General features: G+C 52.6%; 18 protein-coding genes across 18 annotated transcripts; 7 read left to right on the top strand and 11 right to left on the bottom strand.

Annotated features, from left to right (window-relative positions):
- Positions 1-70: 70 nt before the first annotated feature.
- CC84DRAFT_1169056 (pyrimidine-nucleoside phosphorylase) lies at positions 71-1,853 on the bottom strand. Its single transcript, XM_018179560.1, has 2 exons — positions 1,144-1,853; positions 71-990 (listed from the first exon to the last, which is right to left on the bottom strand). Exons 1-2 carry the CDS (start codon positions 1,615-1,617, stop codon positions 202-204), a joined length of 1,263 nt encoding a protein of 420 aa, XP_018030595.1. The 5' UTR covers positions 1,618-1,853; the 3' UTR covers positions 71-201.
- A 358-nt stretch (positions 1,854-2,211) lies between these two features.
- Positions 2,212-3,008, bottom strand: CC84DRAFT_1181011 (uncharacterized protein; the record flags this gene model as incomplete). The annotated part of the gene is made up of 2 exons (XM_018180525.1): positions 2,212-2,571; positions 2,625-3,008. The coding sequence occupies 2 exons, from the start codon at positions 3,006-3,008 to the stop codon at positions 2,212-2,214; spliced, it is 744 nt and encodes a 247-aa protein (XP_018030594.1).
- Positions 3,009-3,625: 617 nt separating this feature from the next.
- CC84DRAFT_1156339 (uncharacterized protein) lies at positions 3,626-4,924 on the bottom strand. Its single transcript, XM_018176971.1, has 3 exons — positions 4,366-4,924; positions 4,148-4,311; positions 3,626-4,099 (listed from the first exon to the last, which is right to left on the bottom strand). The coding sequence occupies exons 1-3, from the start codon at positions 4,629-4,631 to the stop codon at positions 3,867-3,869; spliced, it is 663 nt and encodes a 220-aa protein (XP_018030593.1). The 5' UTR covers positions 4,632-4,924; the 3' UTR covers positions 3,626-3,866.
- Positions 4,925-5,235: 311 nt separating this feature from the next.
- On the top strand, positions 5,236-7,120 carry CC84DRAFT_1222521 (AAT family amino acid transporter, variant; the record flags this gene model as incomplete). The annotated part of the gene is made up of 6 exons (XM_018183382.1): positions 5,236-5,677; positions 5,723-5,980; positions 6,027-6,154; positions 6,208-6,514; positions 6,565-6,955; positions 7,006-7,120. 6 exons carry the CDS (start codon positions 5,236-5,238, stop codon positions 7,118-7,120), a joined length of 1,641 nt encoding a protein of 546 aa, XP_018030592.1.
- A 299-nt stretch (positions 7,121-7,419) lies between these two features.
- On the bottom strand, positions 7,420-8,066 carry CC84DRAFT_1181008 (uncharacterized protein; the record flags this gene model as incomplete). The annotated part of the gene is made up of 2 exons (XM_018180524.1): positions 7,420-7,910; positions 7,976-8,066. The coding sequence occupies 2 exons, from the start codon at positions 8,064-8,066 to the stop codon at positions 7,420-7,422; spliced, it is 582 nt and encodes a 193-aa protein (XP_018030591.1).
- A 1,430-nt stretch (positions 8,067-9,496) lies between these two features.
- CC84DRAFT_1156334 (uncharacterized protein) lies at positions 9,497-10,950 on the top strand. Its single transcript, XM_018176970.1, has 4 exons — positions 9,497-9,565; positions 9,690-10,062; positions 10,146-10,651; positions 10,708-10,950. The coding sequence occupies exons 1-4, from the start codon at positions 9,551-9,553 to the stop codon at positions 10,789-10,791; spliced, it is 978 nt and encodes a 325-aa protein (XP_018030590.1). The 5' UTR covers positions 9,497-9,550; the 3' UTR covers positions 10,792-10,950.
- A 1,228-nt stretch (positions 10,951-12,178) lies between these two features.
- On the top strand, positions 12,179-12,447 carry CC84DRAFT_1169053 (uncharacterized protein). Its single transcript, XM_018179559.1, has one exon. It carries the CDS (start codon positions 12,203-12,205, stop codon positions 12,395-12,397), a length of 195 nt encoding a protein of 64 aa, XP_018030589.1. The 5' UTR covers positions 12,179-12,202; the 3' UTR covers positions 12,398-12,447.
- A 666-nt stretch (positions 12,448-13,113) lies between these two features.
- On the top strand, positions 13,114-13,770 carry CC84DRAFT_1190926 (uncharacterized protein; the record flags this gene model as incomplete). Its single annotated transcript, XM_018181152.1, has 2 exons — positions 13,114-13,517; positions 13,566-13,770. 2 exons carry the CDS (start codon positions 13,114-13,116, stop codon positions 13,768-13,770), a joined length of 609 nt encoding a protein of 202 aa, XP_018030588.1.
- Positions 13,771-13,948: 178 nt separating this feature from the next.
- CC84DRAFT_1169052 (uncharacterized protein) lies at positions 13,949-15,456 on the bottom strand. Its single transcript, XM_018179558.1, has 3 exons — positions 15,102-15,456; positions 14,901-15,014; positions 13,949-14,652 (listed from the first exon to the last, which is right to left on the bottom strand). Exons 1-3 carry the CDS (start codon positions 15,253-15,255, stop codon positions 14,306-14,308), a joined length of 615 nt encoding a protein of 204 aa, XP_018030587.1. The 5' UTR covers positions 15,256-15,456; the 3' UTR covers positions 13,949-14,305.
- A 544-nt stretch (positions 15,457-16,000) lies between these two features.
- CC84DRAFT_1169051 (uncharacterized protein) lies at positions 16,001-16,424 on the bottom strand. The gene is made up of 2 exons (XM_018179557.1): positions 16,343-16,424; positions 16,001-16,269 (listed from the first exon to the last, which is right to left on the bottom strand). Exons 1-2 carry the CDS (start codon positions 16,394-16,396, stop codon positions 16,135-16,137), a joined length of 189 nt encoding a protein of 62 aa, XP_018030586.1. The 5' UTR covers positions 16,397-16,424; the 3' UTR covers positions 16,001-16,134.
- A 2,148-nt stretch (positions 16,425-18,572) lies between these two features.
- Positions 18,573-19,268, top strand: CC84DRAFT_1103107 (uncharacterized protein; the record flags this gene model as incomplete). Its single annotated transcript, XM_018174996.1, has 1 exon — positions 18,573-19,268. The coding sequence occupies one exon, from the start codon at positions 18,573-18,575 to the stop codon at positions 19,266-19,268; it is 696 nt and encodes a 231-aa protein (XP_018030585.1).
- A 256-nt stretch (positions 19,269-19,524) lies between these two features.
- CC84DRAFT_363635 (uncharacterized protein) lies at positions 19,525-20,483 on the bottom strand. The gene has a single exon (XM_018185926.1). It carries the CDS (start codon positions 20,288-20,290, stop codon positions 19,781-19,783), a length of 510 nt encoding a protein of 169 aa, XP_018030584.1. The 5' UTR covers positions 20,291-20,483; the 3' UTR covers positions 19,525-19,780.
- Positions 20,484-21,236: 753 nt separating this feature from the next.
- On the bottom strand, positions 21,237-21,737 carry CC84DRAFT_1181003 (uncharacterized protein; the record flags this gene model as incomplete). Its single annotated transcript, XM_018180523.1, has 1 exon — positions 21,237-21,737. The coding sequence occupies one exon, from the start codon at positions 21,735-21,737 to the stop codon at positions 21,237-21,239; it is 501 nt and encodes a 166-aa protein (XP_018030583.1).
- Positions 21,605-22,625, bottom strand: CC84DRAFT_363638 (uncharacterized protein). The gene has a single exon (XM_018185927.1). It carries the CDS (start codon positions 22,425-22,427, stop codon positions 21,762-21,764), a length of 666 nt encoding a protein of 221 aa, XP_018030582.1. The 5' UTR covers positions 22,428-22,625; the 3' UTR covers positions 21,605-21,761.
- A 295-nt stretch (positions 22,626-22,920) lies between these two features.
- Positions 22,921-23,725, top strand: CC84DRAFT_1169048 (50S ribosomal protein L33). Its single transcript, XM_018179556.1, has 3 exons — positions 22,921-22,977; positions 23,103-23,219; positions 23,374-23,725. The coding sequence occupies exons 1-3, from the start codon at positions 22,965-22,967 to the stop codon at positions 23,418-23,420; spliced, it is 177 nt and encodes a 58-aa protein (XP_018030581.1). The 5' UTR covers positions 22,921-22,964; the 3' UTR covers positions 23,421-23,725.
- A 1,143-nt stretch (positions 23,726-24,868) lies between these two features.
- Positions 24,869-26,010, bottom strand: CC84DRAFT_1263899 (uncharacterized protein). Its single transcript, XM_018185268.1, has 2 exons — positions 25,740-26,010; positions 24,869-25,675 (listed from the first exon to the last, which is right to left on the bottom strand). Exons 1-2 carry the CDS (start codon positions 25,753-25,755, stop codon positions 25,206-25,208), a joined length of 486 nt encoding a protein of 161 aa, XP_018030580.1. The 5' UTR covers positions 25,756-26,010; the 3' UTR covers positions 24,869-25,205.
- Positions 26,011-26,086: 76 nt separating this feature from the next.
- On the top strand, positions 26,087-26,888 carry CC84DRAFT_363594 (uncharacterized protein). The gene has a single exon (XM_018185925.1). It carries the CDS (start codon positions 26,386-26,388, stop codon positions 26,836-26,838), a length of 453 nt encoding a protein of 150 aa, XP_018030579.1. The 5' UTR covers positions 26,087-26,385; the 3' UTR covers positions 26,839-26,888.
- Positions 26,889-26,938: 50 nt separating this feature from the next.
- On the bottom strand, positions 26,939-27,289 carry CC84DRAFT_1103237 (uncharacterized protein; the record flags this gene model as incomplete). The annotated part of the gene is made up of 1 exon (XM_018175002.1): positions 26,939-27,289. The coding sequence occupies one exon, from the start codon at positions 27,287-27,289 to the stop codon at positions 26,939-26,941; it is 351 nt and encodes a 116-aa protein (XP_018030578.1).
- Positions 27,290-27,340: the final 51 nt, after the last annotated feature.

Raw genomic sequence — 27,340 nt, 5'->3', positions numbered from 1 at the left:
CACCTAATAGCAACGAGCAATGTCATTCTGCACGAGAATTCCACCCGTTGCCTCACAGAAACTCACCTTTTCGCTCTTTTTTGACTTCGGTATCCGTAGACGTCAGTATCACAGCTTTGTGTTGAATATATACAGGTATGAGTCTCAATTCAACACTGCTCGCCAATAACTCGTTCTGTATCGTTTGTTGTGGTCCACGTATTATGCTATTGTCCATGCCAGAAGAATTCGCTCAGAATTTGCTACGGCTTCCACCTCGTTACGCGCGTACAGTACGCAGAGTTGTTCACCCTGTTTCACTCGCTCGCCTGGCTTCTTCATGTCGGCCACACCAACGTTCAGATCGAGAATGGAGTCTTTAGCCGCCCGACCACCGCCCAGGTCGCGCACAACTTCGCCGATAATCCGAGCGTTACAATCCGAGATCGTTCCTGATTTGTTCGAAGGAATTGGTAGGGAAAATGCTTCGATAGGCGATTGCAACTTCTGCGTGAAAGCTTTCAGATCGCCCCCTTGTGCTTCGATCAGTTCATCCCACTTCGCGCGCGGAGCTCCCGACTCCAGACACGTTGTTGCCTTTGCAAGTCCCGCAGCTAGATTTGACTCTCGCCCCGTCAATACTAACAGCCGACCAGCGCATTGAAGGACTAGTTCTCGCAAATCTTCAGGGCCACGATTCTCTAAGCATTCGACCGATTCGACAACTTCAAGCCAGTTGCCTGCAGTACGTCCGAGGGGTGTGTCCATATCATTTAGGAACGCCTCGACTTTGACACCGCACGCATTCCCGAGCGTCTCCATAGCCTCTGCCAACTTATGGGCATCTTCGCGCGTCTTCATGAATGCCGCCTCGCCGTACTTGACATCAAGCACAAGGGCGTCTAGTCCTTCGGATAACTTTTTTGACAGAATGGACGCCGTAATGAGATTGATAGAGGGCACCGTCGCCGTCACGTCGCGCATCGCGTAAAGGCGCTTATCGGCGGGTACCTATGAGTGGGGTGGCACTAAGTCAGTAAATTGATCGGGAAGAAGATAACGAGTATAAGTAGGTAGTTACAACTTTAGCTCGTGACTTAAGTCTGACATGTTCAGACGATAATTGGAGCTGAAACAACCACTTCGTACCCCAGGGTTTCTTACCATATCCTCGGTTTGTCGGATCATCGCGCAGCCAACGCGCTGTACAACATCGACAATCTTATCGACGGGCAGCGCTGTGCTGAAGCCAGGAATGGACTCGAGTTTGTCCAAGGTGCCACCCGTTATACCCAAACCACGCCCTGAAATCATCGGTACACGGAAGCCCAGAGCTGCCAGAAGAGGAGCCAGAGGAAGCGATATTTTATCGCCGACTCCACCTGTAGAGTGTTTATCCACAACAGGTCGCGATGGGTCTCGCGGAAATTGAAGGACAATACCCGAATCCCGCATCGAGAGCGTCAGAGCACGTGTTTCGGCGTCATTCAAGCCCTTAAAGTACACTGCCATCAGGAACGCTGCGATTTGATACTCGGGCAGTGTGTCGGCCGTGATGCCTTTGATGATGTAACTGATTTGTTCATCGGAAAGCGCCGAGCCGTCGCGCTTCGCTTCGATGAGTTGGAGAAAATTCATGACAGATTTTCAATGCTCGTGATGCGTGATCCGCAGTTTGGGCCGTTGACGGGCTAGTGTTTAATCCGGAGACAGTAATAGGACTGAATGTTTAAGAGGGTCAGATAAGTTGCGTATAAATGGGCGTGGGGTAAGGGAGAGAAAAAAAGAGCGCTAGCGCAGATCCTTGTAGGCTGGGACAAACGGGAGATCGCACGATTAAAGTGCCCGAATACCGCTCCACTGTAGATCCTTGGCCACACAGACAGCTGGCATTGAGTTCGAAAGCATCTACATACAATGAGGCGCGATTTTGCTATCCGAGATTGATTTGGAGCTTTGGTCGATAGAAGAGACGGCACGAAGATGCGTTGTCTCTGCAGTGTGTGGGGTACAGTGGGGTAAACTCCTGCCCGTGATGAAAAATGCGCACCCGGACTTTGAAGTACCACCAATACTTCGGACATTGAAGCACTGCAACACGCGCAAATATGAAAATTGGCAAGCATACGTTCTATGCTCGAATTTACAAACTAGCTCTGGACACAATTGTGTGTACTGGTATCATCTCTTTTCCCATCTATCATAGTACACATAGGTATAGCAGAAATGCATCTATATCGCGGCACCTGATTGCGGTTGCACCTCGAGCATGTTTCCATCTGGGTCCGCAATGATCAAGAAAGTTCGAAACCCAATGACCTCAAGGCCCGGCGCGGCTTTCATTGCGTCCTTTTGGGTCTCCTCGTTCGACAGGTCTGCGAAGCCCCAGGCCGCCCCAAGCAAACGACTCTCCTCGGTTTGGCCCGTCAAATCGATTTCGCCAGCGCGCTTGATGATACGCACACCAAGCGACTCGAAGCGCGCCTGTGCAGCTTCTACGTTAGGAACTATGAGCCCGAAGTGTGAGAGAATGGCGCGGGGGCGCTGTGGACGCTGTGTCTCAGAACCGGTACTGTTACTGTTCCCAGAGCCCTACATTGAGTTTAGCGCTTCGCATTGTGAAGCCCAAGAACGGAAGCCCCTACTGTGTATGATTGGAACTCAATCATTCCAGCCATATTGTTCTTATCCCGCTGCATCTCCGCGCCCGTTTGGAACCCAGTACCGTTCCTGCCCCCCTGGTTGTGTGCCATGTACATGATTGAGAATCCACCTTCCAAGTCTATGGTGAAGATGTGACGCATGCCGATAATTCTGGAGTACCACTCACTTGTCCGGGTCAAGTTCGCCACGTTAATTCCCACATGATTGACGAAGTAAGATATGGTTGCCGGATCTGCTGGCGGGTCGTCTCCTGGGGTGAAGGTGAACGGTAGGGACGCGTTCCCTTCTTGTCTGGCAATGTTTTCATGGTTGCAAGCCAGCGCCGATGCGAGGAGTAAGGTCGATAGTACTCCCGAGATTCTCATGTTTGCTAACTGAATGCCGTGTTGAGTGTGTGTGTGCTGATAACAAGTCTATACAAGCTCTAATTCACTGGTGGATTGTACGTATACTTATAAAAAAAAATGCATTCAACTTTTTTTTATTGAGCATTACTGCTTATATCGGCCATATCTCATTCTCTCTTCCGTAGACCCGCTTACGGTGCCTTTACTTAGTGGCAATCGCTGGGCCTAATATTCCTTCGCTATACTAATTATGTACTACGCCAGCATATCGTCAAATGAATGCTAGGATGAGGCCGCTCTGTTCTGAAACAAGCTTGGACGAACTGTGATCCTATGTGTTTGCGATCCAGTCGCAAGTGAGGGTTTCTTACGGCCGTAAGGTCTCAGCCTCATCGTGAATGGCACTGGTCACTCGACCAAGCGGTATCGGGGAAATAGTTTCGAAATAGAAAACGTAAACATGAGGGCAGCTGAAAATCAATGTCATTCACAGTGGTCTGGTGGACCAGCCAAGGCAAGCCATTTATACTTTTCGATGATCAGATATTCTTGGCCATCTCCTCTCCACATCAAGCCAGGAGACAATATAACATGTTCACTTTGGCTTTTCAGCTGTGTTAAATGCCTATAAATTCCTGCTACTAGGATGCATATTTAACCACGAACTGTTATTCGCAAGTTATTCGCAAGTTATTCCCAAGGCATTCGAGCGTTCCGAGCCATGATAATGTTGGAGTGCGATGCAGCCGTCTCTGTGGCGCCTGCCAGGCCGTTTTCAGTGGAAGATAACGAGGCATGGTCGGGAAAAGAGATCTACGCTGTGATGGTAGTTAGAGCTCATAACACCCAGTACTTAATTGGGGTCGTCTAATCGGGCTACCATCCATCGAGTCCTGCTATCATCCCCCATGACTCCACCCCTTCGCCTCCTTCCTTGGCCCAGCCATCACTTCCAACAATACCTTTGCCGATCCTTGTAGACCCAACAACTTTGAATCCAAAGTACTCGTAGATACCTTTCGCATGTGCATTTGTTGATTCCAGCCAAATGGGGATATTGCTCGCTTTGGCTGCGGCCAAAAAAGGCTCAAATATGGAAGTCACAGCACCTGGCAATGAATCAGTTCAGAAACCTTTGGCTCATGTAATCTTCTCACCTTTATCAGTCCTTTCCGGATCTCTGCCGATGACGTTCAAATGCCAGTGCGGACGGGTACCCAGTTTCTCCTCGCGAAGAGCTTTGAAAAAAGTCAAATATTCGACCACACCCTCTGATAGGGTGGATGCAGGGTTCGGCTTCTTCTCAACACCTGGAGGAAACCTGTGAAAAGAAGTGAGACCAGACTATGGATCGAGCGTAGGCCTATTTGCGTACCACAAACCGATGGCAGCCCAATCAAGTGACTCCACCAGGATAGCTCCACCTTCGAAACGAGGCCGGACGATCGCCTCCCAGTACTTCGCTCGGAACTCAATCGTTTGTATTTTGGGATGTTCAGGGTTTGACTCGCGGCCCATGAACAAGTAGCGATTGAGTGCGTCCTGAGAGAACGCAGCTGCAACAAGAGCGGCAAACCTAGGAATGTCACTAGGATCGGTGATCCTTCGGAGGGGCTTGGTGATCTCCAATTCTCCAGACATGGTTGCGCTGCTATGTTTTTTCTAGATGGAGTTGCTGGTCTAACCCCAGGAGATGAAGCGCTCGAGGTGTATCCTGAGTCACGGGTAAGTTGGAATATTTTGGCTGGAGTGCACGGTATGCCGGGCTCCGACTTCGTCGCTGTGCACACTTAATGCTGAAATAACGTCTTGCATGCACCACTCTATCCCCGGCCCACGGCTTCGGAATCCGCTGACCAGCTGCGTTCCACTTGAGTCGTTAGCCAAATCTCGGGTTGCTCGTGTGAGTCGTGTAAGTCGAGTGAGGTGATCTCCACAGGAATTGCGTTGCAGGCTAAGCCGTGACTAACGCTCGCTAGACATTTTTAAGCCTTGTGTGTGGGTCTTGTCTGGTCTTGCGGATGAAGGCGTATCGCATGCTCGCACCAGTGAGAGACAGAAAGAGTAGTTCGCATCCATTAAGAGGTTCTAGCTCGATGTTGCAAGAAACGGCGTGCATCGCGACGACAGGAGTCATGAACCTATCCATGGCTCTCCCGGCTCTAGCACAGCGACACAGATTACATATTTCGAAGGTATCGCGTCGACGAGCACTGCATACTGGGAGTGTCCTTGCATAATCCCAATGGCTGACACCATAGCTAGTCCCGTTCACCGTGCCGACATTGTCCAAACCAAACCTGGGTTCCACTATGGTGGCTCGGAAGAAGATTCAGAGAACAACGCGCCTATCCGAGATGTCTCCGGTGACATTCTCGATGACGGCCTCCGTCGTGGTTTAAAGGGACGGCATTTTGTCATCATCGCCCTTGGGAGTATTATCGGGCCCGGCACGTACTGGGGCATCGGCTATGCCATTTTTCTCTCCGGTCCTCTCGGGGCACTCCTAGGTTTCCTCGTGGTCGGTATTTCAATGTGGTTTTTGATGCAGAGCGTGGGAGAGATGACGACGCTTTTCCCCATCCACGGAGGCTTCGTCGAACATGCAGGGCGCTTCGTGGACCCAGCACTGAGCTTCTCTATGTCCTGGCTCTACTATCTTATGTGGAGCGTTTTCCTTGCGTCTGGTATGTATGATCCTCGAAGATCGGTGTTTGGCCTAACGCCTTCAGACTGGAACTCCGCCATTCTAACCTTAAGGTTCTGGGTTTCCGACGAACAGGTGCCATCTTGGGCATGGACAATCATCTTTTTCGTCGTTTTTACGGTGATGACCCTGCTGGGCGTTCGTGTGTACGGCGAGATTGAGTATTACTTTGGAATGTTCAAATTCGGATCCCTGATCTTGTTGTTCATCCTCTCCATAGTGTCCAATGCTGGTGGATTCGGTGGCGGCTATACTGGGTTCAAATATTGGAAAATGCCCACAGGTATCATCTCCGCACGTACAACAAGCGCCCATTGACTGTCTAACAGGTCCTATTATAAATGGAATCGATGGCTTTGGCCAGGTTTTCGTACTGGCTGCAGCATACTACGTTGGAACTGAGATCATATCTCTCGCTGGTGGCGAGTCGAAGAACCCGAAAAGGGATGTGCCAAGGGTATGGTATCCACTCTGATCACTATGGCCAACTTTTATTGACTTGTGCAAAAGGCAATCAACTCAATCGTCTATCGTATCCTCGTGGTTTATATCGGAATGCCGCTCTTCCAAGGCTTGATCTGTCCATCTGATTCACCGGACTTGCTGAGCGCGAGCTCCAAGACTGCATCCAGTCCCTTTACAATAGGATTCGTCAAAGACGGCTGGAAGTCCGCAGGTCATTTCGTGAATGTACTCATTCTGGTCGCCTTCGTATCGGCAGCGAACGGAGTGGTGTATGTGCAGTCGCGCACCGTTTACTCTTTAGCACTTACGAATAGAGCTCCAAAGATTTTTTCAAAGACCACTTCTAGAGGAGGTTTGTTGCTCCGACGTCTGCGCGTAGCTGGATAGTTACTGACCAATTAGTACCATGGGTCGCCATCGTCACTTCCAATTTCTGGGGCTTCTTATGCCTCATGAATCGAACACTCACAGCCGGCCAAGTTTTCAGCTACATGACAAGCGTCGGTGGCACGTCTGCTTACATTGCCTGGGCCAGCATCATCTTCACACACTTGCGAGTCCGAGCGGCTGCAAAAAGGCAGGGTGTTGAACTCAAGACGTTTCCGTATCGAGCGTGGGGTAGTATCTGGATTTATCGAGCTAACTTTGCCTTTAACGTCTTCATCCTGTTTATCCAAGGGTACACTGTTTTCAAGCACCCCTTCGATTGGCGCAACTTTATCGCCTGTTATATCACGATTCCGACGTTTCTGTTAATGTTTGTCGGGTACAAACTGTGGTTTAAAACAACATGGTGCGCAAAGCGATATTGGCTATTGAGATTGAGTTGACATGGCTTTATAGGGTTACACTCGAAAAGGTAGACTTCTCGGATCGGAGAGAATGGGTGGCCCAAGTATCCGATGCAAACGTTCAACGGTCACTAAAGAGAAGGGCACTCAATCTTGTGAAAGATTAGGAAATGATTTGAAACTCGTACTGGAAGTGCACTATGCCTAATACAACGCTGGTCCCTCTTCCTATGGTGTGGCATATTTGGCGCATTCTTCTGCAACCGCATCAGTGTATCGACCATACCGGGTACCATGTACCGTATATGTCACAGAATTCCATGATATGTGCATCGCTTGTGCACAGTAATCAAATCGAGCAAGGCTCGCTTTTCCGCATGACACTCGACCTTCGCCCGGTACTTGAGCACGCCCATGCACTCATCCTCGCAGTTGAACCTCTGATGCCTCACGTTTTGATCATTCATTAGCTTTCGTCTATGCTCGTCTCGTCCACACCAGCTGATTTGTCATGTCTTCTGAACATGGCGAACCCGGCATTGGCGGTCAAACCTTCCATGTGCATCGCTACCGAGCTGCTTCCAATGATCGAAATCTCCGTCACGATTCGTTCGGCTGATCTCCATGCCGTTGATGCACAATCCATCGAAACTGTTCGTCGTGCGATCAATCGCATGCTCGATGCAAGCGTCCTGTCGAATGAGTGGAGACGGCAACTGCCGCCAAGCTTGAAGTCTTCCAGATGAGAGAGTATAATGTTGATGCTACTCTTCGGGAAAATCATGTTGGGGGGATACGCGTCGACCTTGACCAGCTTCGCAAAGTAACGACCGCAAACAAACGCCCATGCTGCGCAGCCACACTCCTCTTCGCTGCGTTCGAGGACTTGGCCAACTTTGTCCCAGATACCGCTATGAAGGACTGTATTAAGACTTCCGCGAGCGTGGTTCGTCGGGCCTTCAAAGGAGTTAAAGATGTTACAAGAAATGGATTCGGACCCAATTACCGGATCACTCACCTACGAAGTCCGGCGGTCAAAGATGCATGTGCTTGTACTTGATTCCAGAGAGTCTCTTCTCGGTAATATGACCAACGAAATTGTCTGAGAGCCATTATTTGACGGCAGAGAAGCCTTGCACATGATCAAACATGTAGCAAGGGAACGCTAGTTGCCTGGCAAAATCTTCGTCCACGCTATCACTCAAGAGGCCGACGTGTTCCGCATCCCACTTCTCGAAGAAGCCGTGCAGAAGTGAAACATGAAAGCAATAATGATGTGCCAGATGCGAGTGATGTCAGTGTCCTTCACGCCAGGGCTATGGAAGAGGCTTTCCTCGTCGTCTTCTTCAGTGATCGGCCTCGGCTTCATATCAGGGTTCTCCTCCATCATCTCTTCTTTAATTCCTTCAGTAGCATGCTTTACCCCAGCATGCATGTATATCAACCATAATCGGATAGTCCCCGTGTCATCATCTTCCATTCCACCCTGTGGCCGAAGTTTGTGTTGAAGCGAAAAATATTCTCACAATACTGAGAAGCGAATGTCACGGCGTTCTAATTGCGTCATCTTGCGCTTGCCGTTGTTATCAGTGCTCTCCATGTGTTTCTGTACCACCTTTTCCATGGTTTAGAGGCTTTCAATATCGATTTATGACTCGTAGATTGCTACTACGTCACTCCCTATAGGCCAATTCACTATGGTACGCCTATTTTAACAATTTTAGGCCCACTTTTAACTTAGTATGGGTGCCCAAGTGATAAAATATTGGGTATCATAGTGAATTATGCAATAAGGAGCTATGTTATCACAATCAATGAGTCATGAAAGTTCTCGTCGTAGACGAGTAACATGAGCTAGATGAATCTGCACCTAGCCCGCCTGTCGAAAAGCCGGCTGGGGAGCGAAGCATTCGAAAAGTACAATTTATCGAGCCGTTATATAATAGACGATTGGCTCCACCAAGTGATGCAGACGGGCATAAGAGGGGCAAGAAGTCTGGCAAGGAGATAAAGAAAAAAACAAAAGAAGAGGAAGCAGAAATCGAAAGTAAGGGAGAGCCACGAGGAGTCTCGGAACTCGCCAAATAGTCCATGAGAGAATCTCACTTTGCTACGGTCTATCAGTAGATCATCATTTATGAAGCTACTGAAGGGCCAGTCCCGGAGAGCTGATAAGCCTAGGACGCAACGGGTTGAGTCCGTCCACTCCACGTCATGGAAGTACTGGTATTGATATTGAATACTTCCTATCCTTCTGCACCGTATGCTGTTTGTTGGCCCTGGATATCAATAAACAAAGGCATCGATTAAGTAATTCATATGGCAGTAACTGGTGTTTCGGAGAGAGCAACACATTGCTTCCACGAGTAGTGGTGAGATTTGGAGACCGTGATATGCCCGTGACGAGTCTTGCATGATAGCTGATTCGTAGTGGTTTTGCGTGGAATCACGAGGGTAAGGACGAGTGCTGATGGTGCTCACTAATCAAGTAATGTCCGGATGGAAGCGCTGCCGGGACACCGATTGAGATACCATAAGTAACAATTGCCCCGCTTGTTTTCTGCGGACTCACTGTTTCCGAACCAAGAACGCGCATTATGTCCTCCAACAATGTAAGTGCATAGTCAATGGGCTTCAGACTGTCTCGCGTGTTGTCAATTGGGATCGGCTTCCTCGGCCGATCGCGGCGCCAATTCCGCGCCGGGGTGCCGCTTTACAACGTCTAACGACGTTCAGACACCCCGCGAAGGATTCGCAGACAAAGACGGACATTTCAGACGCAAGGACTCGGCCTTCCGAAACCAGATCTTGTCAGATCCGGCGTCCGCTTTCCCTGCCGAGTCGGGTCGCTATGCATTGTATATCCATGCGGGATGCCCTTGGGCGCATCGCACGTACATTACCCGAGCCTTGAAAGGTTTGGGGGATGTCATTCAGCTCATCGTGCTTGATGATGCGGAGAAGAGGGATGATAAGATGTTGTGGTGCTTCAGCGGTGAGAAGAGAGACCCACTGTACGGGTTCAAGTATCTGAAAGAGCTATATGAAAAGAGTGAGCCAGGGTATGATGGAAGGTACTTGGTGCCGACATTATGGGATAAGAAACTTGGTTCGTGGGCCATTTGACCGATTACCTGTACATCCAGGCATCCGACCTGGTATAAAATTATGGGAAATACTGAATTGCAGCAGAGAAGATCGTCAATAACGAGTCGAGCGAGATCATCCGGATGATGTACACCGAGTTTGACGCGTTTCTTCCAGAGCATTTACGCGAGTCGACAAAGGGTGCAGAGGGGCTTTACCCACCTCAGCTGCGTTCCGAGATTGATGCAATGAACCAATGGGTTTATGACACAATCAACAACGGTGTCTACAAAACGGGTTTCGCGACCACTCAAGAGGCCTATGAAGCCAATGTGTATCCATTGTTCAGATCTCTCGATCGCGTTGAGGAACATCTTTCTCGGCCTGGCCACCAGCCCTATCTCTTCGGTGAGAATATTACGGAGGCTGATATTCGCCTGTACACGACGATGATACGATTTGATGTCGCATATTACCCAGTTATGGGCTGTAATTTGAAGATGATCAGATACGAGTACCCGCACATACACGATTGGCTGAGGAATCTCTATTGGGACGAGGGAGAGAAGACCAATGGTGGCGCGTTCAAGAAGACCTCGCATTTTGAATTCGTGAGTCACCCCGCGTTCGATTATGCTATTGAGTGCTTACACTGATCTCTGTGCAGTATAAAGCAGGCTATGCTGCCGCGAAGGGTGTGAACATCATTCCGGTTGGGCCAATTCCATATATTCTTCCTCTGTCAGCCTAGAGCAGGGAATCATCCCCGGTGCCGCTATTGCTATTCTGCAAACTTACTTCGTGAAGACTTAGTTTCTGTTACGATCTGAGTTGAAGGGTTCCTTAGGCTCGCGCTACACTATACAGCGGACAAAAATATGAGTGCCACGCAATGAAATAATACATCGGCTGATATTACTTAAACCACAATCTTAGGACTGTCGGATCGTAAATCTCTCATCCGTGGGAAACCCGGCTTTGATTTGTTTGTGCAACTCAAACTATTATAACGCTAATATCCAGCTTCGCTACGGACGTGGCCGAGCTCCAAGCTTTGGCATTGGCCAATGCGTTTGATTACCGAGAGAGAGAGAGAGAGAGAGAGAGAGCGCGAGACCTGTGCTCATCGTGACAGTCACATGCAGAGGTCCGTTCCCAAAGCCACTCAGCCCCCACCGTGCGTGCTGGGCTGTACACTAACCACGTTAGGTGCGAGTGCAGGCAGCAAACACTCTTGACTCGCGCGAGTTCAGTACCTATATTATCGGCATGCGAGAAACTGACAGCTCCACGCAATTCAATGGATTTTCCATTTCTCGAGCTCCCTGGGGGTAAGCACAGTCGCTTCAAGATTTGAAGCTTACACTAACAAATTAAGAGCTGCGCAATCACATATACGACCTCGCCAAAGCGCCCCGTAGCAACAAGACAATAAAGATCAAACATATCGGCGGGTGCACTGAGGTATTTTACCCTAGCCTCGCGCAGGTCTGTCGCCAGATAAGGTGAATGCGACTCGATCTTGCTATTCTCTTTTGCATCGACTAAATCATTTTCTTAAATCCAGGCATGAGTATCTACCTATTCATTGCGAATCCGCCCCTCTCATCCAGATACAGTACGACGACCTTCTACCCTGGATTCGGACTCTCATAGATGCCGGCGTACCTGAAGCTCGACACCAACGCCTAGATAATGTTGGAAGTTGGAGGGAGTACATCCCGGTCTACCCTAAAGAATCGATCAAAGGTATCTCGGAGGATGACTTCGTCTACAACATGCCCATTCCAGAGGAACTTCACATCGAAGTCACTGCCACCGAAGGGCGAAGACCCAAGTACATCGACATCCTCCCTCTGCTGCGATTGAACATCCGATATCCAGGCCAGTTCGCATGCAAAGTCATCTGCAATGGCAGATCACACGCTTCTCAGCCGTCGCGCTTTAACGATCAAAGCATCTTCCATACCGAATTTACTGATGAACAGTTGGGCGACAGCCTCCGCTGTCTCCTGTTTCACGATGACGATGTATGGAAGGAACGACTCTCCCGTTGCAGCTATACGCTGCTAGACTTGTACCATGAGAGACATTTGGTGATGGTTTTCAAGGCAAGCCATTTCCCCGAGAGGGTGTCTTCTCAACAGACTGCGCAGGCCGAAATGGGGTTCAAGGATTCAATTAGAGCCTGCGGTCTCTTGACAATCGACCTGCACCGCATGGATGAGTTTACTGGTTTGACTCAATGTGCAGTATCAGAGCACGAAAGCTTGCAGGAGGATGAGGACAACATTAACGTACCATGGCAGAGCCAGAAGTGGGACTTTTTCGGACGCTCCCGCACGATTGATGGTTGAGGGATCTACACTATTGGATCAGATCAGGTCCACAATGAAGAATTTTTTCCACACTTGAAGTGTCGTAGATCAATTCGATTGAATCTTTCAAGTTGTATTTTCTTTAAGCAAACCCTGCGAAGAGATCGTGTTAGATTTTGATACCCACGGTGCTCGTTGCACACAGGTTCAGAACTGGGCATGTACAAAGCATGTCGCTAGCAACCCACCACCCCACACAACTGCGTCATGCCCCCAAATTCCAACTTGCTACGCATGCAAATCGTTCGAGATCTTCATTCCCAAACTCCAGAAGCGGGTTACCTGATTGGTCCAAGCATTGCCGTTTCCATAACGCCTGATCTAGCTCTGCATCGCCTCAGGCCTCCTGCAAGATCGTCCCCCGCCGCGTCCCGGAAAGTTTCTGGGCTACGTTTGCCACTACAATAACAGTAACACCCCCAAGTAAGCCTTGCAGTATACACGCAAGATTTGTGGAGCTTTCGGATCAGCATAAGCATGCGCCCACCGCATCGAGCGAAGGAAGCATTGCTTGAAGAGACGATGGGACTGCATAGCTGCCTTGCGTGTGTAGTAAAGTACATGTATTGAAAAGTGCCCCCGCTACATGTACACTACAACCGTACAGTCCATTTAATTGCATCTCCGCACACTACGCCTTGCCGCCTTGCCTCTTTATGACCGCCATCCTTCACGACACAAATGCTCTACGCCCCATGTCCCCCATCCTCAACCTCCGCATCCTAGCCACCTCTCTGCCGCACTCCCTGCGCGCTCTCAGCATTATCACCTTCGCTCCAGCCTTCCTCCTCCTCCTCCTCCTCCTCCTCCTCCTCCTCATCTGCGGCATCGTCTCCGCCCGCGTGAACCCCGCCATCTCCATCCTCCCCCTCTTCTTCTCCGCGCTTTACTCGGCCATCCTCCTCGCAAATGAGAAAATACGCGGCTGCCAGGCCGCCGGCCTCACTGGCAGCCCACTGCACATGATGTGCGACATGTTGTGCGGGATGCCGCTGCTCGTGTGTTTGATTTTTGGATGGGTGAACATGGGCAGGTGGCACTACGAGGCTGCGGCCATTATCCTGGGGACGTATGGGACGATTTTCTTGCTGTTTAATCTGTGGGTGTGATTTTTGCTATTGGAGTATGCCTGCTGACGCTTGCGTAGTGGCGTGTATGCATACTTCGTTGTGAAGCAGGTCCTCGATGCTTTCACGCCGGGTGCACAGTACCCTAGCAATTGTCCGCAGTGCCAGCACATGGCGTTCCCGCAGATCAGTGTCAAGATTTGGAGCGAAAGGCATGAGTACGACCCATTGTTGGATGGGGAAGAGCGGCCGGCGGCGGACGTGGATGCGGAGGATGCAGTCTAACGGGACACACAGGAAGTAAACATAGAGCATTGCTTGGGGCCGAGTTCGAGGCACACATGCGATTGGCGTTCTGGTTTTGGGTTTAGTGACTGCGTTGTACACCGCTCCTAGAACGTGGCGTCCCTGGGAAGTGATTAGCATGAGGGTAGCACCTTTGTACTGCGAGACGTAAGTCAATCGGGTCTTATACGTTGTATAAAATAAAACATAAGTCGTAAACATGATTCATGGACTCCGAGTCCCTGTGCTGCATACTGAATGCTTCCTAGTCTAAAATGTACAAAACGCCTCCAGCACCGTGTAAATGCCTAATTGCAAATAGATGAGATTGATCCGTAATTCCTCTGTATTTCGTCATGTTGCGCTCTCGCGCGTTGGGTATTCACATGATAGCGTGCACTTGTATTTTCGTGCAAACACCTGTACAACTGAAGCTGCCTTGGTGGTCAAGATGTGTCCGCGCAGTCTGTCCAGCGCACCCCTCAGGGAGTAACAAAGAATGTATTCGGACAGCGACAGGTTCGTACTGTACAATTTAGTGTGCGGTGGTGGAGAGACCGTACATAGCGTCTTGAATAGCACCGCACTGGCTGGCCACATCGCGCGCAACTGGAGCGGCTAGATTGAATTGATGTTCATCAGCAGCCGTCGCAGGCGAGCCCGGCATGGAAACGTCCGGCGTGTCCAAAACGGAGTAAGGGCTCGGGGAAGAAGTGGGATCGCAGTCGGCTTTGTGAGTCTTCCAGGCTTGTTTCTGGCAAGTCCTGGAGCAATAGTAGGCGCGTTTACAGCGCGAGCAGCGGAGGAGCGAGTGACCCGAAGGAGGCGGTCTGGTGCAGGTGGAACAAGTTGTCGGGAGGACAGTGGAAAAGAACGGATTCACTGGTCATTGGTCAGTAATTGTTTTGGAAAACGTGTCAAGCGGACAGGGAACGACAATGTGCAGAGTTGTGGTTCGTTGGACCCCTGTCGGAGCGAATGGAGGCGTTGCTTAGCGCTGAACTTGCACACCGCTGGTCCAGGACAACGGTAGACTAACGAAGGATCCACACCCCAATTGTGGGTAGATGGAAAGACCACATCGTGAAACGGAGAATTTCGAGGTCGCTAAAAGACATGCGTACACATACCTATGCCTCTGATATCAGCGGGGAGGGTGGCGACATCGATGGTAGTAGAAGCAATAGGAGAGGTGTGGGCGGCGGTGAAAGCTTGCGCGAATGGCTTGCTTGTAGCGATAGAATCTGACGACCGATGTGAGACATGCCTCGATAATATCTCGCCCAGCTTCGATTGAGTGGCGAAGATACCGAGAGTGAAGCAGTACGCACCTTCCTGGACACTATCATGCCTTGCTCTCTCCTCAGCGGCTCCATCGCCATTTCCCGCCTTCGTCTCGCGAACAACGACTTCTGATTCTTTTTTCACTGAGCCACTGCCCAGACTAGTTGTGAAGACATTTAAGCACACGCTTCGGGGGGGCATGTTCTGAGCTTATATACGTGCTTGGATTGCAAGGATGGGAAGAAAGTGGAATTGGAAACCAGAAAACCGAGAGGGCGGAAATGCGAATGCAGGAACGAAGGGAGTTATTGTAGAGAAAAAAAAGAAGGAACGGCAGCTGGGGTTCGCAGAAATAGTTGCGGCTCCCAACCGCTGGCAAGACGGGACGCGTGAAAAGCGGTGTGAGGTTTGACAACTTTGGTGAGCACAGATCGTACTATGCTTGATTCGGAACCGGGCTGAGATCTGTGCACGCGCGGCAACGTTGTCAGGTGTAAGCGCTGCCCGATCCCGACAGGTATTGCAGTTGCGGTGCACATTGAAAAGGAGCAGCGGGGAGGTAATGAAATGCTGGTCGTCGTATTATGCTGGGGTCGTGGGAAGCTCATCACGATGTTTCAGACCCACAGCGCCGAGTTTGTTTCACGACGCAGCCTGGACAGTGCACGGAAGCAATCAAGTCTGGTGGCACTGCGTGCACAATAGCGATATTGGGGCAGACGCAGCTGGAATCTCACCTGGACACGTGAGGATAATCGCATGTAAGCGTGGCCCTGTGGTGTGCTATCTACAGAACAGTACGAAAGCATCTTGGTAGACGAAAGCGAGTGTATCACACAGCTACGGCGTTACTTGAGCTGATTCCAACGTATTGGCCAGTTGCATAGTATTCGCGTATCGGGCTAGAATGAAAAGCAGGGAAACTAAGTCTATGGGTTGCTTTGCGCGCGAACCTGGGAAGTAAGGCGACAAGGCGATCGAACGTCCTGCTGGCAAAGGTACGTGCCCTGGCACCAGCAAGGTGAGCTGCTGCCGGTGGGCATCAAAGAGACGACAAGCTGATTCGTACGGTCCACGTCTTCACCGTACAGGCGGCATGCTCACCGCCGATGAACACGCGCCGCCGACATTTTGAACATCTCGCCACGCAACCTGGGTTGCCCTCAGGACCATCTGAATTTGTGGGATTTGTGGGAAATTCTTCATGGCTTGAATGTAGGCGCTGCGTCATTACATCGGACTACGTGAGGAATCGTCAAGGTACAGCAGTAAGCTAATATACTCATAGTCGTAAAGTTCTGTGAGACCACGAAAAAGATAACTTTGGCAGGGGAAGTTCCATAGCGGAGTGCTGTCGATAGCCGATTCTTCATCTCAGGCAAATTTCTACTCACACTCGGAGATAGGAGGTCACTCTGGTAGCGCTGATGTTGTGGGTGAGAGGCAGCTGTTCACGCTTAGTCACTCGTTACCTAGATCTCAGCTCCGAATGTAGTGACCGTACGTATGGCCAAAATGCGGCCAAAGTCCATGACGAGCACCCTGCAACATCCAAATGCCGAGGCTAGCAATGCGTGGCGCTAGAAACAATATAGAGTAAACCACATGGAGTCTTTGCTGCTGACGGTTATAGATGCTGAGCAGTCAGACGCGAGTGTAGACGGGAGATCACCCAGGTGTCCGAAGCCTACGTAGCTGGATCGGAGGGTTCTGGCCACAGTCGTAACTTGAGCGTGAATTTTGGACAAGGCAACTGAAACATTGCCGATCTTGTACGTAGCCCAAGGCTTTGGGACATGCGGTGCCCTACATACGCGGCTCATCGGCAGCTTGGCCTGATGCTACGCCACAGTCTGGCCCGCAGGTGGAGGAAAGAAATATGCCAAGTGCGTGGCTATCGCACAAGTCGTGCTGTGACAAGGGCGACGAGACGGTGAAGACGATCGAGTTCGTTCGTGCGGAGAGCATTAGCGCGAACTATCCACCCGTTGATCCGCGCAATCATGAGAGGTGACGTGCGCAGAGCCTCACTAGGGGGTCACTAGGGAAGACGAAGTGGCCAAGAGTGTGGAGGCATCAGTCACCTGCGAGAGTCGGCATAGGCGGTCGCAGCTTCTCGAAAAACAGTAATAATGGTGTAACATTGCGGGGCGGGCCGATATGTTGGGTGCGATTGATGGGAGTCATCACTCAGTGATGGCTGCGCAACACGCAGAGTTGACTCACCAGTGCGGGCAGTTCCCCATCAAAAGACCCAGATGGGGAGCCAAGTTGAGGTGCGGACGCCGTGCGACTGCCGAGCACGGTGCGCCAGACTTTTCTTCAGCCCAGCGCACACGTCGCCTCGCAAACTGGCGGCTGTCTGCTCAGCGGGAGGGCGCGCGAACTGCTGTGCCGGCCGCGAACGTGGGCTTCGGGCAGGGTGTAATTGACGAATGGGCTGTGGGCGATGTGGCCGTTTTCCGGTCAACCAAGAGGAGCAAGGCCCCATGCCGCCTTGACAAGCGACAACACTGCAGGCTCGAGGGCAACGTCGTCTCGGCGGGAAGTGATTGCACACAACACGTCTACGACTGAAGGGCGCAGCGCGAGGGCGTGTTTTGCGTTGGGGCTGGCGCCGCACATGTGGTCGAGGAGCGCGCGCGAGCTCGAACGCTTCGTGTCTGGAGATTGCACAAGAGCGCTGACCGTTCATACCAATGTGCAAAACGACATCGACGGAGCTGTGGCAGTGCGCCGGACACTGTGGGTGGTGAATGGCCGCGTCCTGCGCAAAGCGGTGGAGTAGACACATGCCCAAACCGCATCCAGCGTGGCTGGTGCCTTCGATTGTAGGCAGCAAAGGCGCTAACTCTCCGCTTCGCGCCATCCTAAGGCGCAGCCCCTCTCTTTCCGGGCACCCTGATCATCCTGATGCACCTTGCGGCGTGATGCGCGCCCCCAAGAGCCACCTGCGAACAGGTTCGCCGCGCGACATGTTGCCAGATAGCCATCGACGACGACGACGATGATGGGAGCCGTGGCGCGGTGCAGTACGGCGCTGCGTGGGCGGCCTTCTGACAGCTTCGCGTGGCAACCAGAGACATTCACTAGCACAGCGCGCGAGGGGTCCCAGACAGCACGCACTGCTTGTCGTCATCTACTACTTGGCCTGCTAGTGTTGACCGCCCTCGCTAGTCCGAGCCCTTTGGATCCGCGCCGGCGATATGCACATGCCAGGCCCCCCTGTCCTTTCCGCAGGCTGCAATCCATGCCCTGCCTCAAAGTGCAGAAACATATATATATTCCCCATTCCGCATCCGCAATTCTCTCCAGTTCCAACGCACCCATAGCATCTCGAGCATCCATCCAAAGATACATCGGACTCTGGTATTCGCATCCAGAGTCCACTCCAGGACCACACCATTCCAGCCACCTCCGGCAACAACACCACCATCACTTTCACTCCCCGACTCCGACCCATCTTGAAGCGGAGACCATCCTCCACCATGCCTGCCACCATCTCTCGCACACACACCATGCCCGCCGTCATCTCTTCCAAGTCCTCATCGGGGTCGAGGAAGGAGAGGAACGTGGGCTTCATGCGAGACCCCGTGTCCGCCGTCTCACGTCCCGTGAACACTGAAGAGTCATGGGCTGCTCACCACTTCGAGACACACGCACAGAAATGTGCCTACTGCCGCAATCCCTATGAGGTCCACCGCAACCACGAGCAGCTTTGCGAGATCGGCCACCGTCTCGCCCAGGATGTGGCCTCGTTCCTGTACCAGCGCGCAGACGGCAAGACGTACAGCACCGTCGAGGAAGAAAACAAGCTCGTCCAGATTGAGATACCCAGTGGCTATACCCAAGTCCGCAGCCTACTTAAGGCCATTGAGCGAAGCCTCCGTCACCGAACACGCGCTCCTTTTGTCTCGATGGACCGCACCTACTATGTTGCTGCCCGCATGCCAGTGCGCTCGCACTCTGTCAAGGTGGACCAGGAGATCAAGCACAAGTCGAGACCGCGATCCGGGGAGATTGTTGACTGGCCCTCTTCTCCGAAAACGCAAAAGGTCACGGTCGAGGTCGACAACTCCTCTTCCAAGCGTGGTTCCCTCTACGAGCAAGATCTTGAGCTCCAGCGCCGCAATGCGAAGAACTATAAGATTGAAGTTCGGGAACCATCGCCACGCGACCGCCGCGAGCACCGCCTCTCCGGCTACTACCGGTGAAAACATCATGGTGTTTTGATGCTCTGCCATCTGCTTTTACATACATGCACATTATGCCAACAAAATCGCCTCAGAAACGCGACCACACGCGCCGAACGCTGCGCAGAAGCTGACAAGCTCCGCACGCACCGATGCCGCTCAACGGAATCGCCAGCATGTAACAAGTCTGATCTTTAGTCCTTGTTTTGCTCTGCTTGCAGGAATAAGCATTGCGTCTGCTGTTTGATATACTGGGTTACGCTAGGAATGAAGATAAGGGACCTCCACCACCTGGGTGTTGAGGAGAGGGATGAAGGAACGCAGGTCAGCAATGACGTTGGCCACTGCACTTGAGAATAGCAAGAATCTAAACACTGCTTGTACGACGTCGCTTCCAAACCTCTCACTTCTCTGTGACACCGTGACTTGAGTGAAGCTCCTGTTTGCCCGGCGCATCCTGGCCCTCGAGCTTCGTTTGCGCTGTTGCGCAAACGCTCCAGTCACGCAGTCAACATGACTCCCAGGTCTAATCCTTACATGTCTTGCCTGCACACCCTCGGGCCCGCCCAAGCGAGCCCTTCCACACCCGCACTGCTCACGCGCGCCCTGAAAACCTGATCGCCCAAACGAGCACCCCTCCAGCACGCGCTCCAATCATGCCTGCGCCTCTCTCGCGCACCACCCACCTCACTCGCCAGTTTTGCCGTTCCAGGCCCCCCGCGTAGATTTGCGCCGGCGTGCAATATTGCAGTGTGCGGCCTGCAAGCCACATATGACTGCATGAGGGATGGTTCGGGGTGATATCGAGGGTGGGTAACGAGCCGGATAAGACTGGAGCTATAGTGATGGTGAAGGTGAGCAGGAAGGCGGGGCATGTCGCAGCCTAAGACGGCATAGCCGCTTCCTTCTCCGGCATTGACATGTACCTCTGAAGAGTCATCATATTTCTGCCTGTGACGGGATAGCGACCGAGTACCAAGAACACTTATGACTCCAGCTGTAGCATCTAGAACGTGCGCCGCAGACATGTTGGATCGGCACATCACCGCTGCGCACACAAAGGGCGTAGCCCTCACTGTTGCACTCCGCCGCAGAAAAAGGCAACTTGGCCATCCCAGCCTGAGGCACGCCTCACCAACGTATTTAATTGCAATGACGCCACTATCCCTGCGCAGCCGCGCTGTTTCATCGGCCTGCCTTCTGCGATTGTCTGTTGACGACGCGCGATTGCGACGACTGCCGCGAGAAGACACCGGTTGGTGGCGACGCCGGCGGCTGCATTGGGCACAGCCGTCATCACGAAACGGAGACGTGGAAGACACGGCTCAGTACTTCAACGTGGGATTGAGGCGTTTGAACACGTCTGAGTGACAGGCGGGGGAATCGCTGCTTTCCAGCTTCACATGCCAGGGTGGACTCTGTCGATCGTATGCGTTGGAGCCTCACGATGCGCGGTATACCCACTGACACTTTAATGGCTTGCCGACCCGCTTGGTCGACGAGGTTTCTGCTGGGGAGAAACGCCGAAAGGGTCTCGGTGTCGATCTGGTTACCGTGCTTCCTATTGCAAGTCGGGGAAGGGGTTTATTTGAGAAGTGAGGCGAGAGACTGTGTTGGCGGCGTGTAGATCAGCGGCAGAAGAAGAGGCCGCGCTGCTGGCAGCATGTGCTCGAAGGAGGCATCCCAATTGTCTTGTTTCAGGGTGTTGTCATTGACAGGGACAGAGTTGGCTCCTAAACAGGCTGTACCTGTCAAGCTTGGGCCTCTATACTCGGCGTGTAGGAGTGCTCTGGGACACCATTCCAATTGATCAGGCACTCGATAGTCTACGGTGCTCGTCGACAGTTGTCGTCCACAGTCCACGTTTCAACTTGCGAACGTTGGGCAGCTCTCCAGGTTGCGGCCCTTCCACCCCACGGCTCCATATCGTCGCTCCCTGCACTCCCGGGACCCTAGGGCAGTACAGAGCCCACAGCAAATAATAGCGGCTCAATAGCACTTTTCCTTTCCGCAAGTGTCCGATCCAGGACGTCCCCGGCTCTTCTTCAACGTGTCCAAAGTCGCAACGCGGCGATCTCTCCCTCCGGACCCATCCGTTCGCGAATGCGACGAGTGACTGGACACGCGCGGCAGTAGATGGGTGTGGAGTTTCACCGACTTTCCATGACCGGATTCCTCGCTTGCAGCTGCTGCATTGCATTGCAGCACGCTGGGCCTTGCAGCCTCACCGGTGACCCACCCTTTCCACATGATGGGCGATCGCTCTCCACACCTCTTCAGCACTGCCGTAGACCAGCCCTCAGTCGGCATTCTCCAGCCATCGTGCGTCGCCCATCGCGACAAGCTAGAAGAGCGCTGTGCCGGTGGAGACGGAGCGGACGCCAGCGGGCAGCGGGGCCGCTTGTTGTTGGCAACCCAGCCATCCTGCCATGGCATCCACGGCTTTTTGCGCCGTCGATGGACCCAAGCTCCTGCGACACCAGCCTGCATCCCTGCCCTCTGCTATCGCGAACTTCAGGGCTGTGCTTGTCTTGAGGGGCGGCAGAAAATGGCGTTCTGATTGGACAGACAGGGTAGATGCGGCTGTGCCGTGCAAAGTAGTTCAGCCACAGCGCACGTGATATCGCGCTTGTGTGCGGCTGAGGTGCATTTTCTGTACAATGGCGTACAGGCCGGGCTGCGGATACGATAAGGAGATGAGTTAGGGCTGAGACTTTGGGTGCGGATGCGGCAGTTGCATTGGGATGTATGAACCGTGGTTGGCCGATGCGTTAGAGCCATGGGAAGAGTATTAATAGCCCCCAAATTGTCTTTTGGCTGTGCCGCAGAGTGTTTCGAAGATTGTTTTGAGTGAGGGAAGGATGATGATACGATTCGTAGAGAGAGGGCTGCCGGCGAACTCGAAGAATCAAGCGCTTGTGAGTTTGATGTGTGGACGTGTTTGGGGGTCATATACACCAAGTACTGTTGTCGCCCACGCCTACAATGCACAACGTACCATGGACGCGTATGGCCGCACAGTGGCTGTGCGATGTCCGACTGCATGCTCGAGACCAGCAGCCTTGATGGACAACCAACGTAACGTGGTAGCCACACACTAAGTGCTTTGGCTTGCACCACCTCGCCCATCGTCCAGTTCGATATTGGCCCCTTGGGTTCTGGGCTCCAGCCCGACCACATTTTGCTATGATTATCTTTGCCAGCCTGTAGTCTTAAGCCCTAGATATCCGCACTCGCATTGTGGCCCCAACATCGATGAGTATCTGCAATGCGCCTCGCGTGTTGTTACTGCCCTGGCTCCATGAAGGCCGCATGTGCCTACCAAACGGTTAACATTAGTTGTGAAATAACGACCTCTTACCCAGACCAAAAGTGCCTGGCAGCGCAATGCGTGAAGTAGATCTAATACGCTCGCAGGACTTATTTACGACCAAATAAAGGTGACCATACCGGAGACTTCATCTGTGTCCGTAAAAATGCTCCTGTAAAGGTCTTCCTTGTGCAGTGGGCGGCACAAGTAGACAGAATCCAAGGCAAGATACGTGACATGTCGAGGATAGCAGGAAGGGAGGAGCGATGTTTGAGCGGGTAGCCGCAACCCCCGAACGCTGTGATTGGCTCACGCCCAGACGCCAAGGACGGCCGCCTCGCGCATCGCATCTCGAAAACCTCAGTTGTATTGCTCCGAACGCCAGCAGAACCCCACGCCGCTTCACAATGGCGAAGAAAGGTACGTATCCCGCGCTCTGCCTGTCACAGTGCTCTTGGGCAGCACTTTCATGCGTGCCCGATGCCGCAACGAAGCCGCAATGCCTAGCCGAATGCCATCAGAACTGGACTGACGGTGCACCGCAGCGAAGTCTCGCACCATCATGGTGCGCCTCATCTCGATGGCGATGACAGGCTACTACCGAACGTTGATGCGACCGCGCGTTCACCGCCCTCTGAGCATGATGAAATACGATCCCATCGGTACGCAACACTAGCACGATACCCACTCCGGGCGACTATCTTTCTTGAGCCAGGGACACTGCAACACTGTCGTGAAAACGGGGCTATACTCGAACTCGAAATGAGAGAATGAATGGTGCAGATTCTCTCGAACGGCAGGCTAACAATCCGACAGTGCGGAAACAAGTACTCTTCCTCGAGCAGAAGCGTGGAAAGAAATAGACAACGCCATCGCCTAGCATCCTACTTCGCCGCGATATGGGCTCATTGATCCGCGGGATCGAGTACCTACGACAAACTGCCCGGGCGATATCGAGCGCAATGCGGAAATCGGACAAGAGACGGGGTAGCAGCCGGCGCCTGAAGCTGGAGTGGAATGCCCTCGCACCCTGTCGGGGGCTGTAAAATAATGATAGCATACTGTACACTACACCATGCATAGTTGGGCGTTATACGACGCATTGATACCCACCTCAACCAGGTGAACAAGGCGGATCAATGAACGAATTAGCATAAATGCCGGCTCCCACTTCCCTGCAGTACATTCTGTGCCCACTCTATCCTACACATCGCACCTTTCGTTCCTCAATACGCCTGGAATAAGATTCTGGAAACGCCATGGAGAAAAAGTGGATAGACACCAGCAATCAAAGATTGGTCGCGCATCAGGATAAAAACACGAGCATGTATGTTCACTGCTCGACATAAGAGCAGAAAGAAGAGGTGCAACTCAAAATCATGGCTCTCTCTTACTTAGTCAATATAGCTCACGTACCAGATTTTGTTCGCCCGCGATCCCGCCAACTTATCTCCTCCAGACCGCTCCTCCAACCTCGCTACCAAACTATCATTTGAAAGCGTAACTCAATTCGCCCTCTCCGCACAATTACTATAAAAAGCAAACAACTCTCGTCGCTCCTGAACCGCGCATGCTCCATCCCTGGCTTCCGAGACGCATCACACCCCTTCGTCCAGACGTCCCCGTCCTCGCCCTACACTACTTCCCCGTACCCACTCTTTCTCCCATTCAGATCTCTCAAGTCTCCCTCTACACTGAACATTTCTTCCACGCAGTCGTGCACAAAGTTTCGGACCTGTTTCTCGGTGTTGGGGTCCCAGCGTTGGAGGTACGTTGCGCGGCCGGTGGATGGGTCGTGGTTGAGCGTGAGCTGGGAGTCCCAGGGGCGGGCGTTGTGGGTGAGGGAGGATACAAAGTACTGTAGCTTTGTCTTGTTGGCTGAGCTAGTCTCCGGGAGATACAAGAGTTGTGTCCTGACGACCGACTTCCTGAAGGCGAGGCGTGAGGTCACAAATGCGACCACAGTCGTGATCCAGATTGCGATATAGAGTTGTGATCTAAAGCAGAGATTTTCTCTAATTACCTACGGTCTCACCAGAGGACTCACCTGTTGAGCCATGTTGATGTGCGACTCCAGTAAGCTGTTTCTTCTCTTTGCCAATATGTGGTGTTGCAGTAAAGAAGAAGCCGCGAAGGTCTATCGAGGTGACGATCGACGTCCTGCTCCTTCGTTCGGAAGAGGTCGTAGGCTACAGGCCCTCAGAACAAGGAGAGGCTGCCATGATCGGCAATATTACTAGTTTAGCAATTGAAGCTGTGAATATGGATATGCGAAGACGATGGCATCGAAACAAGGAGAGATCAGGTTTTGAGCATGGAAGGTGTTGTATTGGTCATAGCCTCGCATTGGTACACCACGTCCTTGATTGGATCTGCCGCAAGTGCAAACGGTTCGACGAATCGCTGCAGCCTCCTATGAAGAATACCTAGAACCATTGGCGCAGCCTACCTGACCACCAACGCCGTTGGCTATCGTCGGAATCGAAGACTCGTGTAGTCCACGAGTTGAGCCTCTTCCCACGGCTGGCGATGCAACGCGGGGGCACTGTCAAGCTTGCCGCCCTGCAAACCCGACACGACTTGGGCTGGCCGAGATGGATTCCTGTTGTGCAACGCATGCGATGAATTTCACATACGAACCCCGAGCCTCATCTGTGGTAGTCGTTCTTGTATGAAGTAGCCGAGGGCAACTCCGCTGGCAGCGCACTCGGTTTCGGCGCCGCCACAAACCCATCCAACTGCTGTACTCTCGGGACCTCGTTGAAGTCACTCCTCAACTCTGACTTTGCCCCACCGCCACCAAAGCTGTTTTCTGCCGGCAACTCCTGCACGCCTCCATATTCCAGCTCCATGTTATCCACAGGACGGTACCTATGGTTCGCGTTCGACGCGCCCAGATCAATGCGCTGTTTCTGCCGCTGCCTCTTCTTCTTGTGCATGAGGCACAGCACAACGGCGCAGAAGATGCCGATGATGATGAGACTGACGAGCATAACGACGCCTGTGATTATCCAGATTCTTCGAGTTGTGTCGGCTGCAGAGGCGCGCGCTACGAGGGATGAGGGCGCAAGACCAGTGAGCGCGGAGAAGTCGATTGCACCGGGGCGCACTGCGATGCCTGATAGCGCGTTAGTATGTGCAGCACGTTGGCCGCGCGCATGGCGCGCAGGGACTACCGGTACCTCGTTGCGATAACATGACTACTATGGTTATAGAAGAAGAAGGAGGTGCTGGGGCAGTTGATTTCGCAGAGGGGCTTGCGACGCGCGTGGCTGGGCGTTCAGCTTCTCAATACGAGGTGCTCCGACCGCTGTGAAACTGGAGGGATGGATTCCTGGTTTCTGAACTCTGACGCCAACAGGCGCTCCACTCTGAACGCCGTTGACATGTCCAACAGCTTGTGGCTCTCTCCAGTGCTAATCTACGATAGCGAATAGCTGATCCTATAGGGTAAGGCGCCTGAGCACAGCCGGGTGAGGCTGTGGAGGGCTAGTGAGGTCATTGGGGGCCTGGCGCGCTCCACAAGTTTTGGGGTCTGTACGCTGACACGTGCTGGGCTCTTTCTTCAAACACCTGCGATTAATTAGTATTCCGTCCACCAGCTAAATTACATCAACTGTCTCTACCAACAGCACCCTCACTCTACTGCCCAGGACTGCCCAACTCCTCTCCAACATTCCCTCGTTCCGCTCTGGCCTCTAGAGCCCAGTCATCAGAAATCTGACCTTGAGCCAACGCGTCTCCAAGGACCCTGGTGCGACTTCACAATGGCTCCATGCTTTCGAAGCACTACCTCCCTTACGGCTACACGATCAAAGCCTCTGAAAGATGTTTTATAATTCAACATTGGCGTGGCTCCTCGCCAGCAAAGATCTACTGTGCGAAGCGTTGGAACAGTGCTCCCTCCACGCATCCTTGATCTACAACAGAAGATCACACGACATGAACCCACGCTCGCAACGACTGGCACTCGACAAAGCGAAGAGCAGGAGGCTGGAGATCAGATGTTTTGGCTGCCACCAAGGTCGCACGCGCACAGCGAAGCAGCCGTGCAAAGCCTCGTTGAAGCGAGCAAGGAAAGGGGCCCCAGTCTCGAGAGCGTGGGGGGCGAGGGAGTGGTCTCATACGCTCATTTTCAACGCTTCCAAGCCACTCAGCACGCTGGACGCATGTTTGACAGCTTTGCGGGCGTGGAGGTCACGCCGTGGTCCTTGGAGATGTCACCGCAGACGTAGCCGTGGCGAACTAAGCTCGTACTCGTGCGTGCTGGTGGAGAAGTGACGGCCGTGGGGGAGGGGAATCACAGACACTTGTCGGCAGTGACACCGCGGCAAAATCTATGTAGAGCTGCTGATGACTTGAACTGAGATGGGATGTCAACCTACTCTCGCTTCCTCCACACAAGTACCTCCCTATTCCCGCTAGTTTCGTTCCTGATAACCAGCCTCAGCCACCCCCCGTACTCCCCGTCCCTGCCCAGTATCGTGAAATTCCTCCTGAAGTAGCTCCCATCGTAGCTCGGCACATTGCACAGCAGCGGGCCATGCACCACCACGCCGTCATCCTCTTCTTCCTCCGGCAACACGGACAGCGTGAAGGGCGCCGCATACGCGAGATTGTGCTTGCCGAGCACGGCCCACTCGGCGTCGGTCGTGTTTTCAAACTTTCCATAGTGGAGGTTCTGCGGGCGGTAGGCCGGGAGTGTGGGCGTGAGGATGGCGGACATGTGCATGGACGGGTGGTCTGGTGCGCTCAGGGTGACTGACGGCGGATGAAGGGACAA

This window comes from Paraphaeosphaeria sporulosa, assembly GCF_001642045.1.
Source record: "Paraphaeosphaeria sporulosa strain AP3s5-JAC2a unplaced genomic scaffold CC84scaffold_13, whole genome shotgun sequence".
Taxonomy (NCBI): Eukaryota; Fungi; Ascomycota; class Dothideomycetes; order Pleosporales; family Didymosphaeriaceae; genus Paraphaeosphaeria; species Paraphaeosphaeria sporulosa.
This window is presented reverse-complemented; position numbering and strand designations above follow the sequence as displayed.

What these genes read in the sequence shown, in the direction of transcription:
- CC84DRAFT_1169056 (XM_018179560.1), bottom strand. Translation starts at nt 1,617, where the DNA reads ATGAATTTTCTCCAACTCATCGAAGCGAAGCGCGACGGCTCGGCGCTT. An exon ending in TCCGACAAACCGAGGATATG is followed by an intron (nt 991 to 1,143) that starts GTAAGAAACCCT and finishes CCCCACTCATAG; the next exon opens with GTACCCGCCGATAAGCGCCT.
- CC84DRAFT_1156339 (XM_018176971.1), bottom strand. Translation starts at nt 4,631, where the DNA reads ATGTCTGGAGAATTGGAGATCACCAAGCCCCTCCGAAGGATCACCGAT. An exon ending in TGGGCTGCCATCGGTTTGTG is followed by an intron (nt 4,312 to 4,365) that starts GTACGCAAATAG and finishes TTCTTTTCACAG; the next exon opens with GTTTCCTCCAGGTGTTGAGA. An exon ending in TCCGGAAAGGACTGATAAAG is followed by an intron (nt 4,100 to 4,147) that starts GTGAGAAGATTA and finishes ATTCATTGCCAG; the next exon opens with GTGCTGTGACTTCCATATTT.
- CC84DRAFT_1156334 (XM_018176970.1), top strand. An exon ending in ATTATGGGATAAGAAACTTG is followed by an intron (nt 10,063 to 10,145) that starts GTTCGTGGGCCA and finishes GAATTGCAGCAG; the next exon opens with AGAAGATCGTCAATAACGAG. An exon ending in AGACCTCGCATTTTGAATTC is followed by an intron (nt 10,652 to 10,707) that starts GTGAGTCACCCC and finishes ATCTCTGTGCAG; the next exon opens with TATAAAGCAGGCTATGCTGC.
- CC84DRAFT_1169053 (XM_018179559.1), top strand. Translation starts at nt 12,203, where the DNA reads ATGGGGTTCAAGGATTCAATTAGAGCCTGCGGTCTCTTGACAATCGAC.
- CC84DRAFT_363635 (XM_018185926.1), bottom strand. Translation starts at nt 20,290, where the DNA reads ATGTGCCGATCCAACATGTCTGCGGCGCACGTTCTAGATGCTACAGCT.
- CC84DRAFT_363638 (XM_018185927.1), bottom strand. Translation starts at nt 22,427, where the DNA reads ATGTGGTCGGGCTGGAGCCCAGAACCCAAGGGGCCAATATCGAACTGG.
- CC84DRAFT_1169051 (XM_018179557.1), bottom strand. Translation starts at nt 16,396, where the DNA reads ATGGAACTTCCCCTGCCAAAGTTATCTTTTTCGTGGTCTCACAGAACT. An exon ending in GGTCTCACAGAACTTTACGA is followed by an intron (nt 16,270 to 16,342) that starts CTATGAGTATAT and finishes CGCAGCGCCTAC; the next exon opens with ATTCAAGCCATGAAGAATTT.
- CC84DRAFT_1169048 (XM_018179556.1), top strand. An exon ending in GATGAAATACGATCCCATCG is followed by an intron (nt 23,220 to 23,373) that starts GTACGCAACACT and finishes ACAATCCGACAG; the next exon opens with TGCGGAAACAAGTACTCTTC.
- CC84DRAFT_363594 (XM_018185925.1), top strand. Translation starts at nt 26,386, where the DNA reads ATGTTTTATAATTCAACATTGGCGTGGCTCCTCGCCAGCAAAGATCTA.
- CC84DRAFT_1169052 (XM_018179558.1), bottom strand. Translation starts at nt 15,255, where the DNA reads ATGCCCCCCCGAAGCGTGTGCTTAAATGTCTTCACAACTAGTCTGGGC. An exon ending in GCATGATAGTGTCCAGGAAG is followed by an intron (nt 15,015 to 15,101) that starts GTGCGTACTGCT and finishes ATCGGTCGTCAG; the next exon opens with ATTCTATCGCTACAAGCAAG. An exon ending in CGCTGATATCAGAGGCATAG is followed by an intron (nt 14,653 to 14,900) that starts GTATGTGTACGC and finishes ACCAATGACCAG; the next exon opens with TGAATCCGTTCTTTTCCACT.